The 13,844-nt window shown below is 39.5% G+C and overlaps 1 protein-coding gene across 3 annotated transcripts in view; it reads right to left on the minus strand.

Annotated features, from left to right (window-relative positions):
* Positions 1 to 13,844, minus strand: part of ADAM12 (ADAM metallopeptidase domain 12) — a 182,688-nt gene that overhangs the window by 27,616 nt on the left and 141,228 nt on the right. For all 3 annotated transcript variants that reach the window (XM_083844605.1, XM_083844607.1, XM_083844606.1), the window contains exons 12-13: positions 5,456 to 5,633; positions 374 to 463 (exon numbers count right to left, since the gene is read on the minus strand). In XM_083844605.1, the coding sequence (XP_083700731.1) occupies positions 374 to 463; positions 5,456 to 5,633 (268 nt within the window). The remainder of the gene's footprint in view (positions 1 to 373; positions 464 to 5,455; positions 5,634 to 13,844) is intronic.

The following is a 13,844-nucleotide window of genomic DNA, read 5'->3' on the forward strand; positions in this document are numbered from 1 at the left end:
ATGCTGTTGACAGAATTAATATTTCAAGAGTCTTCCCATAAAAAGAGGGTCCATCATTTAACGACTGCTTGCCACAGCACAGCATCCACATAAGCATGAAAAACAGCCAAGTGTACAAGTTCATGAAAAGGAAGAGGTTTTGCATGAACAAATGAAATGGCTGCAGATAGCACAGGCACTGTTAAAGAAGTCTGCCCCTTCAATAACTGTTAGAGTTTGATCATTTTTTTAATTGCTCACAAGAAATGCAAGGGTCTTAATGCTTAATGATGCTAATTTGTTGGGTCTGTGTTCTTGCTTACTCGTCTGCTGTTGAGAAGATTATGGAATTGTGCCCACCCCACGTAAATAAGAAAGGTTTCCAACAGTTCACCTTGCAGTCTTCACAGCAAAGTCCATGTGCACACACTGCTCCCGTTCTCAAAGTACAGGTAGTTGCATTACAACATGGGTTCGTACATTCCTAGACGGGGGATAAATTAAAAGCAGACAACTTTCAGTCACAATGAGCTGTAAATCAAGAGAGGCTGACTTTCTCAAAGAGGTGCTATAGCCCTGCCAAGAAAAGCTAGGCATGAATTAATGAATTAGGTATGAAATTCTACTACTTGATCCAAAGAGTCTTGTCTGTCCTTACATCCTACAACTGCTGTAATTGTAGTAAAACCAGAGAAGCCACTGAGGAAGGCTGGTTTATTGTAGCCAGGGGTCTAGTGCCAAATACCACGAACAACTCAAGTGTGCTGCTACTGATCCTGACACAACAGTATGGTGTTTTATTTCCACAAAGTTCAGTGGAATTAATCCATTGCCTTCTGTGGAATTCACCCCAGCTGAGGATCCCGGACCTGTGCCACAGGTACTGAGCATCACCACTGCAGCACTGTTTTGTGATAGTTTCTCACTAAATTTCTGTCTTGCACGGAGGCTGCTGTCTGCTGCAAAGAAAGCTGATGACACCATTCCATGTAATCTTTTCTTGGGGTATTCCGGTAATAGAGCTTTGAGAAAAGCATGAATTGCATTATTACTAACTGATACATCCCAATTTCACACTCATGGATTAGATGGCTGCACATGGGCTTTTACAAACTTTATTCTCAGTAGAGTGAGCTGTTAAGAAGTTTCAGGAAATAATGGAGTTGTTTTTTTTTCCGAGATTATACTCACAAGCTGCAAGTTACATCAGCTGCACTGGAATCTCAGCTCTCTAACAAAAATAGCAGCAGATAAAATTGCTCTTCAGCTGTGTTAAGTCAGTTTGACTTAACAAGGGATCACTAACAATACAGGGAACACAGGAAAAATAAGTGGGTTAGAATGATGTTCACAGCCTCTTGCTACTTTATTGGCTTTTGTAAAGCTTTCCAACTGGAAGATAGGGCTGCCATTGCACTCGCAGATGAGCAAAATGACTCTCCGAATTTCACTGTTTTCTGCCTGATATACAAAGATAACTGTGCTGCTCTGAAGCAGCAGAACAACTTCCTGCACCTATTTTTGATCATGCTGGAAGGCAGCAGGCTACACAAATATTTCTGTGCAGCTGCTGTATTTAAGAAGTAACATTCCTCTGCACAGAAGAAGATCTTATAAATTCATCTCAATAGCAATCTGAGAAAAGCAGAGTGAAGGAAAGCGATGTCAATCCCATTAACATACTTCTGAAACTGTCAGCTCCTATACCCCGTCATCAGGCCATCCACAAAGCAGCCCAAGGAAAGCAATTGGCATTCCACAGGCAGCGTGGGACAAAGACACAGCTCCCTGAATGATGTTACTGCAGCCTTTCAAATTTCCAATTGCTCACTCACTTATTACTCATTGCAGGGAATGAGCTTGGTAAATAGTTTCTGTGCCTGGGCTATTAAATTGTCAGGAATGGTTTTAACATAAACAAACAGGCAAGCAAACAGAAAAGGCTCACAAGGTTTTTGGAGGCTGGAAGAGAGATGGGAGGCAGCCACCTGAAACTACCGCCCTGTCATAGTTTATTATTATTAGTCACTACTAGCTACAACAGCAATGATGGGAGGTGGGTTTCTTGGTGTAGATCTCCTGGGTTTATCAGAACATCTCAAACAGACTAATGCAATAATTATTCTGGCATAACCTACATGATGCCAGGTGCTTTAGACGTGACACCTTGTTTTCCCCCCCACTTTCCTAAGAATACAAGATAGACCACACCTAACCCATCTAACCTTGCTACACCCTGACAGCAGCCAGCAGAAAACGCTTACAGACAAGAATATGAACACAGACATGTGATACTTTCCTCATCTCCTGGGTTCCTTGGATCCATGTGCATTTTTAGCACCTGCAACATTTGGTGGAAAGGAGCTCACAAGTAAGCTACACAGTCTGGGGAGCAGCTCCTTCTGCTTGTTTGAAACCTGCCGTTTGCTAACTTCATTTGCACAGTTCCTGCCGGGGGCAATTGCTCCCTATTCACTCTTTCCAATTCACTCATGATTTTATCAGCTTCTGTCACTTTTTCCTTCATTTTCTACTTTTCCAGGCAGAACGCCTCCAAAAGTTTAAACAACCTTGTTGGTTTTCTTTCAGCCTTTTTTCATTCTGCTTTATCCTTATTGAGACCAGGGAAAGGTAGGAAAAAACTGCACACGCTGTTTCAGACACATCGTGCAGCAGATTTATAGTGGCTTTCTGGTGCTTTTGTTGTTGTTGTTGTTCTTTTTCATTTGTTTGTTTGTTTGTTTGGTTTTTTTTTCCTATTTCCTTCCAAGTAATTTCTAACAGCCTATTTACCTTTTTGACTACTCTCGAGCACTGAGCTGACATTTTCATGACACTATTTATTGCAGTAAGAAGTCTTGTTCCTCTATGGTCAGAGTCAGCTCGGAGTCCATCATCCTATCTGTGATGCTTGGAACATGCATCACTCTGCACCGAATCCCATTTGTCACCTTAATGCCCAGTCAAGCCATCTCAGACGGTTCTTCTGTAGTTCTTCACAGCCAGCTTTCATCTCTACCAGCCTAGCTAATACCATCAGCAAGTTCAAGACTATTCCTCTTCTCGGGCTGTTTATGAATAAGCTGAATTGTGTGGTGTTCCAGGACACATCTCACAGATACATCACTGCAGATCTTCCACTGCAATACTTGTTTACATCTGCCCTATATTTCATATCTTTTAACCCAGTTTTTGTCTGTGCAATATTCTTTCATCCTATAGCTGTGTAGTCTTCTAAAGAGGCTTTGGTGAAAGGCTTTGGTCTAAAGCTCCTTTGAAACGGGCTGATATAACTGGATCTTCCCTTTCCACCTACTTGCTAAATCCTGCAGAGCACAGCGATAAGTTTGTAAAGCAGGTCGTCCTGGCACAAAAGCAGTCCCTGGCATGCCACAGCTACTCAGGGAGTAGCTCTTTATTACATTTGCCAGTAATTTGTTTGGAACTGACTTCTCATTTACCAATTTGTAATATTCTGATCTTCCTTGCAGCCTGTTATATAATCGGCCACATTTTTCACCTTCCAGTTCTCATGGACCAAGGGTGCAAGGGTATTTTATTTTGTTTTGTTTTGTTTGTTTGCTTTTTTGTTGTTGTTGTTGTTTTCCTTTTTCTGTCTTTGTATATATAATCCACATTAACCCTTCTTCCTGTACAGCTGAGGTTGGACAGCACACTAGACCTTAATACAATCCAAAATTAGGCTAAACTGGTAATATCATCCTTAGTTGGGAATTATTCTCTTGGCCTGGTGGTGAGCACACCAGCATCCATTATACTGAAGAAGCTGACCAGCACCTGATGCATATGAGACCATGATGTGTGAAGGTGATCAAACAGTCCCTACTGCATCACTGTGTCCAGGGTTGTCTGAAGGGTAGGAGATGTACCATAGCCCTTATGAATCCATTGCTGTCCTACTGCTAAGGAATGTCACTGAGGACAGATCTCAACATGGAGCTGATGTTTTAGCTGGGGGACAGAGAAGAGCTGTTTTTACTTGGCAAGTAATATACAGAATTCTTCAATGCCTCATCAAAATCCAGAGGGTAAAAGGTTCTTGAGTAAAGGAGAAATGTCCTTACCCACCATCTACATCTATATATTCAGACAGATACTTAATTCTGATCAATGATAAAACACAACTAGCACATGTTATTGTACAGCTTTCCATGCCATAAAATATTGCATCACTATTGACAAAACTCAGCTGGTCTAAATGACTGGAGAGTGAATTGCTAACCACTCTAATATATATATATATATATATATATATATATTTGGTACCACTTGGATTATAGCAGTAAAATCCAAACTAATTTAATTGGACCCAAGGTGCATTTTACCAACATAATTAAAAAAAAAAAAAAACGAAACACAAAAACATAGAAGAGGCAAATCAAGTCAGTGCTTGCTGATGTTAAGTGGCTTTGACTTGAAAAGGTATTGCTATCATTCAAAAGTGAAAATGAGAAAGATAACTGGGTTAGAAAGACATTTGCAAGCTGCTTGCACTCTATTGACTTTAAACTAGAAGATAAGCCTGCTTCCTCCAACCTTGTTACCCTGAAGAATGAGTGAACTGTCAGGAAATCCTTATGGCTTGTGTAAATCCAATACACTGTATAGACAGGATACAGCAATATCTCAGTGTTTTAACTGCCCCGATCTATTTTGTCTGCAGAGCTGTATTTATCACAGGAAACAAATCCCTCATCTGCTGATGTATTTAATTCAGATAATCTGGGAGAAGTTCAATACAGCCAATGAACATGGGAAGCCAAAGGGATAAGAATGTGTGCTCAGATATTATTTGACCCCCAGGTTTTGCCTATCTCCTCCTGATCTGAGCAGTCCTCTGACACATTCTCTAAACTAAATGGAATGATTGTTGAAGTAGTAGTAATCTTTCTGGGAGTCAGTAAAGGCTATTTTTGTTAGCAGGGTAATTGGCTAACAGCAAAGAAAAATCTCATAGCAAAAGAGGGAAAGGTGTTCTACGTAAAACCTGAAACTGGCTGCAACCAAATAAATACCTAAGCAATATCAATTCAGTAGCTTCTCATATATGGAAGAGAACTTTCAGTTACTGTGTGGTATCCTGAGAAATCTAAGTGATGTTAACAAATTTATGTTGGGTTTAGGTTATTAACTCGTTTGTACAGGCATCTCTGTTGTTAGGAACATGATACTCACAGCTGGTCTGTTGGATGAACCGCGAGAGACTTTGTTCATTAATGGCAAATTGAGCACACGTTTAACTAATGCTTTGCAACTTCAGCGACCCAAATGCAAGGCAAGCAGAAACCCGCATTTCTGAGGACTCTGAGGCTTAAGCTGATAAGATAGGAGCAGAGAAGGGGAAGTTCTGCTTTACACCAAATAGCCTTAAACATGCCAAACCAACTCTGGAACTTCTCTACTGTTAAAACCCTGCAGATAGGAGGTGAGTAGTAATTCACAGGTGGTGTCTTACATCAGGCTCCCCACAGTCGCACTCCTCTCCATCTTCCACGTAGCCATTCCCACACTTCTGTCCACCAAAGGACTCCTTGACTTCAGGCAAATTAAACAGACACATTCCCACTCCTTTCTCCAGGCTGTTTTCTAGGTCCTTTCTGCTGCAGCTACTGAATACCATGGGAAATGGGTAGCTGGAAGAAAAATTCATGAGAAAAAAAAAATCATTATCAGATGAAAATATCTCTCTCCTGTCACACTGGTGACCTTTAAGCACACCTGTGCACAAACGAGAAGACTGTGTTCATTTTTTTTACCCTTTAACACTGGATTGAGATATAGCAATTCACTGTGAAATTGTGCCCAAAATGTTTATTACAATTTCTGACCATGAGCAAGGAAATTTCCATCATTTGCATTTAAAGTTGTAACTGCTGGTAAAGATTGGAAGCACTCGTACTTGGATTTCCTTCTCCCACTTCTGTGCAGGTAGTTACAGAGAAAATTTTGATCGTGACACTAAGGAAATGCTAGGCTTGCAGGGAGGATTCTAACATTCAGTGGGATGCAAAACATCCTAAAAAGTCTTGGAAAATTTAGCCTCAAATGGCAAATTCATTCATCTTGCTCTGCAGAGTGGCAAACTTTTATGTTTTTAGGGAAAGAGAGAGAGAGAGGGAGAGGGATAAAAAACGTGTTCCTTAGTGAGAACCTGCTTCTGCAGTTCACCAAAGCTGAGCTTGGGAACTGCAAGATTAAAGCAAATACAGTTCTTATTTGAAATCTGGATGACTCAAGACACTACTGAAAATACCCATATTTTAAATTCATACTGATGAGAGCAGAACTTGGCCCTGCTGTTCAGGCACCTAGGGTCTCTGTTTTATTTTGGAAAATGCATGGACAGTAAGTGAAATGATCCAGTGGAGTACAAATGTCACCAGATAATCTGTGTTTTTCTGATGGAGGACGTCATTCCATTCTCATTAATGAACATTTGCAGTTTGACTCAAAGAAATGAGACAAATGACACCTGGGTCTGGCCATCAGAGTTATATCCTACAGAAGTCTGCTGTGCCCTCTCTCCACTGAGATGTGCACACAATTACATTGAATCTGGATCACAACCAAGCAGAAAAACAGCTTTCAAGCTGCCTTATCTCCCCTAAGACCCAGGACCTTCTTTACTGCTGCTCCACAGTCAAGCAGTAATTTAACATTACAGCAGCACAGGGAGACAACCTGATAATGACTGGACTTTATTCACTAAATGCTTTGTATCAATCATGTATTATTAGGGACAGGGCATAATCCTTGCCAACAAGCAAGATAATAGATGGAAGTTCTGCACTGCTGAGCTTCAGACTTCGATGAATCAACTGTTATTTCTAATATCCTGAAATGAAAAGCTTTCTTTGTGGATGGTGATACATATTGCTATAAAAAAGGGATAATGTCTATTAAAAAAAAGAAAAAAAGAAACGCTTGACAATTGCAGATGTGATATAGCTTCCTATGCTTAGGATTGGTTAATTAGGATCTTGTAGAAAGGTTAGGGGTACTCTACAGAATAGAATTAATTTTGTGCCCTCTTAAAATTACCCTTTTGCAGATTATTCTGCAGTAATACAGCCAGCTTGTTGGTAAATGACATAAACATGACTCTTAAGAAGAAAATAATTTTCATGTACCACTACAAGGCTTGTCTAGTTAAACTAAACAGTTCTGTGGTTCACTGACATATGACTTCAGAAAGTTAATAGGCCTCTTCACTTAAGCAGCTGATTTCTGGAAAATGTTAATGTTTAGGCAAAATGACAGAGTCTAAGATAAACAAATTTCGGAATAGCATGAGGTAGGAGTCAGGCTGCTAGCTGCAGCTCCGGGCTCAAGGGGAAATGGAAGGTACTGAGAGTAATGAAATAGAAAATAAAGGCACTTGGGAAACCTTCTACCGACCTTCTTATATTGAGCAAATGGAGGTGATCTTAACTGAACACCACAAGCTCCTGTCCCACTCTTAGTTTGACTGGAAAAAAGGCACAAAGTTTTGTGTGCGTGACTATGATCAAGTAAGTGGATGTACGCTTCTATCAAACACCAGCAAAACCTCAAGAACCACAGATACATCTGAGTGATAAATCCCCCACAAAAGATACGAGAGCTTGATCAGAATTGATCCTCAGATCAAAGTGTGAATAAATGGATATTGCATCATCCAGGCAAGATCCTTCACTTCATTGACACAGATTTACTTTGATATCCACTGAGATGAACGCAGGGAGTCATACAGACCTTACACAGTCTGAAATCAATTCAGGAATACAAATAATGCATTTTTCCCTGTGCCAGATGTCTGAGCCACATGCAGTCCATAAGAACAGCTTGCCAGTCAAAACCATCAGTATTTTAGGGCTGTTCCTTTGTATCCATGAATGCTCAGGGTCATTTGCATGAATGTGAAATGTGTCTGTCCATCACTGGGAGAACAGAATCCTTACTCTTTACCAGAGGTGAAATAATGTCATTGTTAAAGAATGAGGTTTCTGTTTCCCCCCCCACCCCCCAAAAGGAACTTCAAGCTGTTTCCTATTTTGAACTAAGAGATCCATTCATCTTCTGGCTTTTCCTGCTCTTGACGCTGATTTCCTCAGCTGACATCAGTGCAGCACATGTTATTTGATGAAATTTTCTGAAAATATTTTTTTTTACCAAGTAGGCCCAAAATAAAGCAAAGTAAAAATGAAGAAAAACACAACAAATGGAAACAGAGAGCAACTGAAGGGTAACCACACATGAAAGAGAAGATACCACATCAGTTGATGCCAGTTGGTATTTCATTGGAAACATAATCGATCATTAATATCATGATATTATGACACACAACTGTTCTTCTTCTTCTGTGACAAAATAATCCAATGTAATAGCCACAGCTTTTGATCATTGATTTTAGTCTACATTTTGGCTGTCATTTCAATTTTTAAGCTGTTTCATTTGAGGCCTGATAACCTTGGCAGATGGGAAAAGCTATCAGATGTCAGTAGCATTATGCATGTTGTTAAAATGAATCTAGAGCCTGTGAAAAATCATGACTAGTCATGTGAAGTATACTCATCCTCTAAAAAGTGCAGCAAGTTTCACCACACTACCCTGTGAATAAGCCTCAGTCCTCACCTGGAAGGATTTCCTTTGTGTGGGAAAACATGATGGAGTCTCTTCAGTAAAGTCAATCCTTGACCTGCCTCTAAGATTTCAGTAACACAACCAGACAGAGATATTTGTATTTTCTGTGGTACCCCAGGCACTTATCCTTTTAGAATAACCCTCAGATACCACTTTAGTCCAACCTAATTCCTATTCTAGCATGCTGAATAGCCCACACATTTGCTACACTTTTTGAATCTGTAAATTTAATATCAATAGATCATTTAGTTGAACCATTCTGGCTGTGGGTACAACTCTGCAGAACTCAAATCGTGCCTGGCACTACATCAGTCTCTTCAGTGGGTTTACAGCAAGGAAAGTAATTTCAGAGTCTTTCTACCCCTCTTGAATCCACAGCATTCCTCAATGTCTCCTTAGTGCTTGAAAGATGCATGTAATCTCAAGCAATGACTATCCTAGTTCCCAGCAAAAATAGCTTTGACTGCTCCTGCAAATGAGAGATTCACAGTAGTAAGATGATGGCTGGTAATTGATTCCTTTATAAACAGAGTCTGGTCTTGTCCCATTCATTTATATTTCAAGCACTCAAGCCATTCAAATGCCAGTTTCCTCTATCTACTTTTGCATTTAGCCTGTATTAGATGGCTCCTTTCATTAACTAAGTGAAGTGGCATCATCATGGGAAGTGTCAAGTCCCTTTTAAGAAAAGAGAATTCTTTGTCTGTACTAGCACTACATTGCCCAGCATAGTTTCTTTTTTGCATGAACTATAAAAGTCCATCTCCATCATCTCCATTTCAGAGGCATTTCCCCTCCTAATGGACTGAAGAATAAGAGAATACATGCACAGAAAAAGTCAGAGTCACTGCCTCAGAAAATTACAGTTTTCAGAGATAAGACAGCCAAGGTATTCAGGAAAAAGAGAGTGGCTGCTGATTGATGCATGGTAACACAGCAGATCAGCTATAGCCCTAGCACAGATCCTGCTGCTGAGCTGCATTTGCCATTTCTGTCTCTCATCCAATGCTCCAGCTGGAAAATACCTGGAGGGGCACTGAGATGGGCTACAGGAGATCCTTGGTCTATTCTAAGCCCCACCACTGGACTGCAGTGATACCTTAGGAAAGCCATCGGAAGTGAAACTCCCTTGGTTCTAAACTTGTAGATGTCTAGCTGCATCTTTAGGTGCCTGAACATTGAGTACCTTGGGTCTGCCTCCTCCGTGTTCCTCTGCCATAAAAAAAGGCTCCCTTTGAAACACATTTCACAGTTTCTCAAGAAGAACCACTGAAGCGGTATCCCCATCAATACTGCTGGCAGTTCTCTGCATATTGCATAGGATGATAAACTGCTGATTCACAGTATCTTGGAAAAGAACATTATGATTATTTTGAATTTTGCTATCTAATCTCAGATTTTTTCTTATTCAAGAAATGGAGGACATTCATAAAGTAACGGACATTATCTCCAAAATGTTGGTATATATACACACATACATTATATAAATATATACCTTATATATCTATTTATAGGGTTCATTTATTCCAGTTCATATCACAACCTGATTATTCAGCATTAGAGCAATGTTTATACAGAGCCTTTTACCCAAGGCCCTGAAGTGTTTTACAATTATTCACTCAATTAAAATGCACAACAGCCCCAAAGAGCTCTATTAAGTACCACCAGGCCTTCCTCCCTGAGGTAATATGATAATTGGAGATTATATTAATTTTAAAAGGGCATTTTGATTTTCCAGCACTTACTTATTGAAACAACTGTTGACTAGCTAATTTCCAAAGGTGCAGAAAACTGGGACCTGGATTTGTCCAGAATGCTAAAAAAATCAAGCTTGAGAGGCCATATTTGGAAACAGCTCAGGCACCAGCAAAGTGTTTTTTTTGTTGTTGTTGTTATTTTTTTTTAAGAGCATGAAGATGTTCTTAACAAGCCCTGAGCAGTTAAAAATTTCACTAGTAAAGCAACTGAATTTCTAGCACTTTCCACGAAAACCCTTGTCTGAACTGAATATCTTTGTCTCATAGTGTCTGTCTTGACCCTAGGACCCTTTGAGATCCACAGTTACACTGACATGCTTTTTTATTTTATCTTTTTGTAGTTTGTTTTTGTTTGTTTGTTTGTTGCCTAAGCCAAGAGCACCATTCACCAGCACTCTCTTTGACTCAAGAGACGCCAGAGACAAGCAACTGCCTCCACTGCCACCCTTTCCTATAGAACCTCACCACTGAAGTACAGCCTCTGACACTCAGCTGGGAATCCTGGAGCTCCTGCCCCACTGAATGGGGGACTGAAAACAACATCAAGGTTTCTGTGTCAAAAAAATAATATATATATATATTTTTAAATATATACATTTATTTGTCAGAGTAGCCTACATGTAAAGACACTTTCTTGGAAGGAAAGCTCAGGGTTTTAGTCCTATGCTCTAAATTGCTTATTAATTTTATCCAAATAATATTCAATGTAAAAATTTGTCAGTAGTATCTGGAGAAAAGAAACCAAGAGTCTACTTGCCCTTTGGAATGCCTTCTAAAGCAGACTATAACCATATTCGGTTTTACTTTGTTTCTTAGACTTAATTAGTCTCCAGAATTATTGACTTATGGCTGCACAGTGGCTCACTTTCAACTGGAGAGGAAGAGAGCAACTCAGATCCTTGTTTTGGAGGTAGAAGAAAGACGTGTGAGCTCCCTCTTCATAGAATCCTAGAATTATTAATGTTGGAAAAGACCTCCAAGATCATCTTGTCCAGCCATACCCCTACCACCAATGTCACCCACTAAACCATGTCCCTAAGCACCATGTCCAACCTTTCCTTGAACACCCCCAGGGAGGGTGACTCCACCACCTCCCTGGGCAACCGGTTCCAGTGCCTGACTGCTCTTTCTGAGAAGAAATTTCCCTTAATTTCCAACTTTTCACACCCCACAGAATTACTTAAACACCAACGTGCAGGTTTTCAGTTGCAAATCCCAGTCTTACATAGGAACCTACGTCCAACTTTTAAAACTTGAAAAATCGAGATAGTTTTGCTTTTTTTCGTTTAAGTATATTTTTTTTTTATAGAAAAATTGTCAGCAGCAGAGAGAATAACACAAAGGTAACACCCTAGAATGCAGAAACTCAAGTGAAATGAGTGTTTTTAAACCCACCGAGGTGTTGATTTCAAAGAACCATGACAATTTGCCCACCTTCTCTAACTCCTGATCTAATTGACATAATTCTTTCTCACAAAAAGACATTCCCCTTGGTTTTAACCTCCTAGATATTATTACCGTGTTCCATCTCTTGAAAATAACTTTTTTTCTGGTCTCCTAAGAGATATGAGCCTAGCAGAACAAAACTGAATTTGCTATTAGACGGCATTTTTAGAAACTTCAGCTGTTCTATATAGTGTCTATGTTAATGAATTAGTAATCATAGGGAACCTCACAGAATAGGGTATTGAGCAGGAGATAAATCCAGTTCTCTTTGATATTGAAATAGGTTTTCAAATACTATAGATCACTCAGTCTATAAAGTTCTGTCATTGTACATTACTTCATACACTTCAGGTTTTAATAGCAACTGTTTAAAATCAGGCAACCTCCATAGCATGGAGGGTTTGTTAATCTATAATTTAAACAATGGCTTCATTTGTAAGTACTTTTGGGGGAGACAGACAGTTTTAAAGTAGATCTCACAAGCACAATAAAGTAAAAGGAGATCCTAAAAGTAGCTGCAGATTTCTTCCCACCCAAAGATTTTGCATACAGCAGATTTTTTTTTTCTTTTTCTTTTTTTTACATATATATTAAGTATTGAAGTGGGAAGTTGCTTCAAAAACAACTAGGTGTCTGGCAACTCATACTTATTTTTCTAGCCTATTTTTCACTGTCTTGCTCCTCTGTTATAGTTTTAATCCCTGAAGCATCAATAAAGTAGAGCACAGAATTGGGCCATGTAGTTATACACGACTTCAAAGCTCTTGCTGTCTGAGTTCATGGTCAGTGATTTAAAAGCAAGCCTAGATTTCTCCTACAGCTTTTGTCATGTTCACTACATGGTAGCATTTACACTTCCAATAAATAACTGTGAATGCCACACTAGTGATTAAATTAATTGATATGTAGTGACAGTGGCTTGCTGAACTACAATGAAATTTCCAGGGTTATTGAAATAAAGTCTTTCCAAGTAAATGTTTAAACTTCACACATAAATGCTTTAGGATCTTTGTAATTTAGCCCTGGGGATAATGCAGATTCCCAGGCTTCATTCAAGTAATATTACTTCAGGTGCCTAGGCCGGATTCTCATAGCCCCAGCTGAGATTTGACCTCTCCCATTAAACTGAAAGTGAAAATTTTACTACCTGAAATATTCAGAAAAGCAGATTTATAGTACTGAATGTGGGACTTCAGGGCAGAAAGCAGTGGTGAAGCAAATGACTGGATGGTCCAGAAAAATACTTTTTGCAAAGGAACAACACTTAATGGCTTTATACAGTACACACTGTCATGACTTGATATTTCTGCAGTCACAAAACTGCCAAATAAAACATTATTAACAGTTACTTTTACTTTGACAAATGTACAGTCAGAGAAGTTTTTTCTTGTTGAGAGGCCTGTTGTGACTTTTATTTCTGTGTTCAGTGGGTGAAGCAATACCAAACCAATTTATCAATCTTGACAGTATTCTGACGATACGCCGGAGTTATCTGCATTGCAAAAGCTCCATGGGAATTGAACTCAGACAACTGCTCTTCCTGTTGGAAACTGGACAGCCAAGGAAAGTAGCTATAATCAGTTTGAATTTGCCTCTGGCTCATCTTTTGCTCTGTTTCCTTTTAGACCACTACCTCATTAATAAAAATTTTCTGGATTGCTGAGAGTTCAGGTTTTGCAATCTACTGCTTAAAACTTGATGTTAATCCAGTGCTGACTACAGTAAAATTAAAAAAAAAAAAAAAAGAAGAAAAAAGAAAAAAAAGCATCATATACAATAGGGAGGAATAAAAAGGCCAGGTCAGGTCTGGTCCCAGGCTAAAGGAAAACAGGGCAGCAGGCATCCCTTGCCTCCATCAGTTACCAATGCTGAAGGAAACTGCAGATAAGAAGCATGACCAGCATTCTCTGTCACAGAAAACTTGTCACAGAAAACACAGCACCCTCAGCACAAGATAAGCAAATAAAGATAAATGCTCCATCTCATTGCTCCAAATACCTTGCTGAAGGTCAGCTTCCA

This window comes from Anser anser, assembly GCF_964211835.1.
Source record: "Anser anser genome assembly, chromosome: 7".
NCBI classification, from domain to species: Eukaryota; Metazoa; Chordata; class Aves; order Anseriformes; family Anatidae; genus Anser; species Anser anser.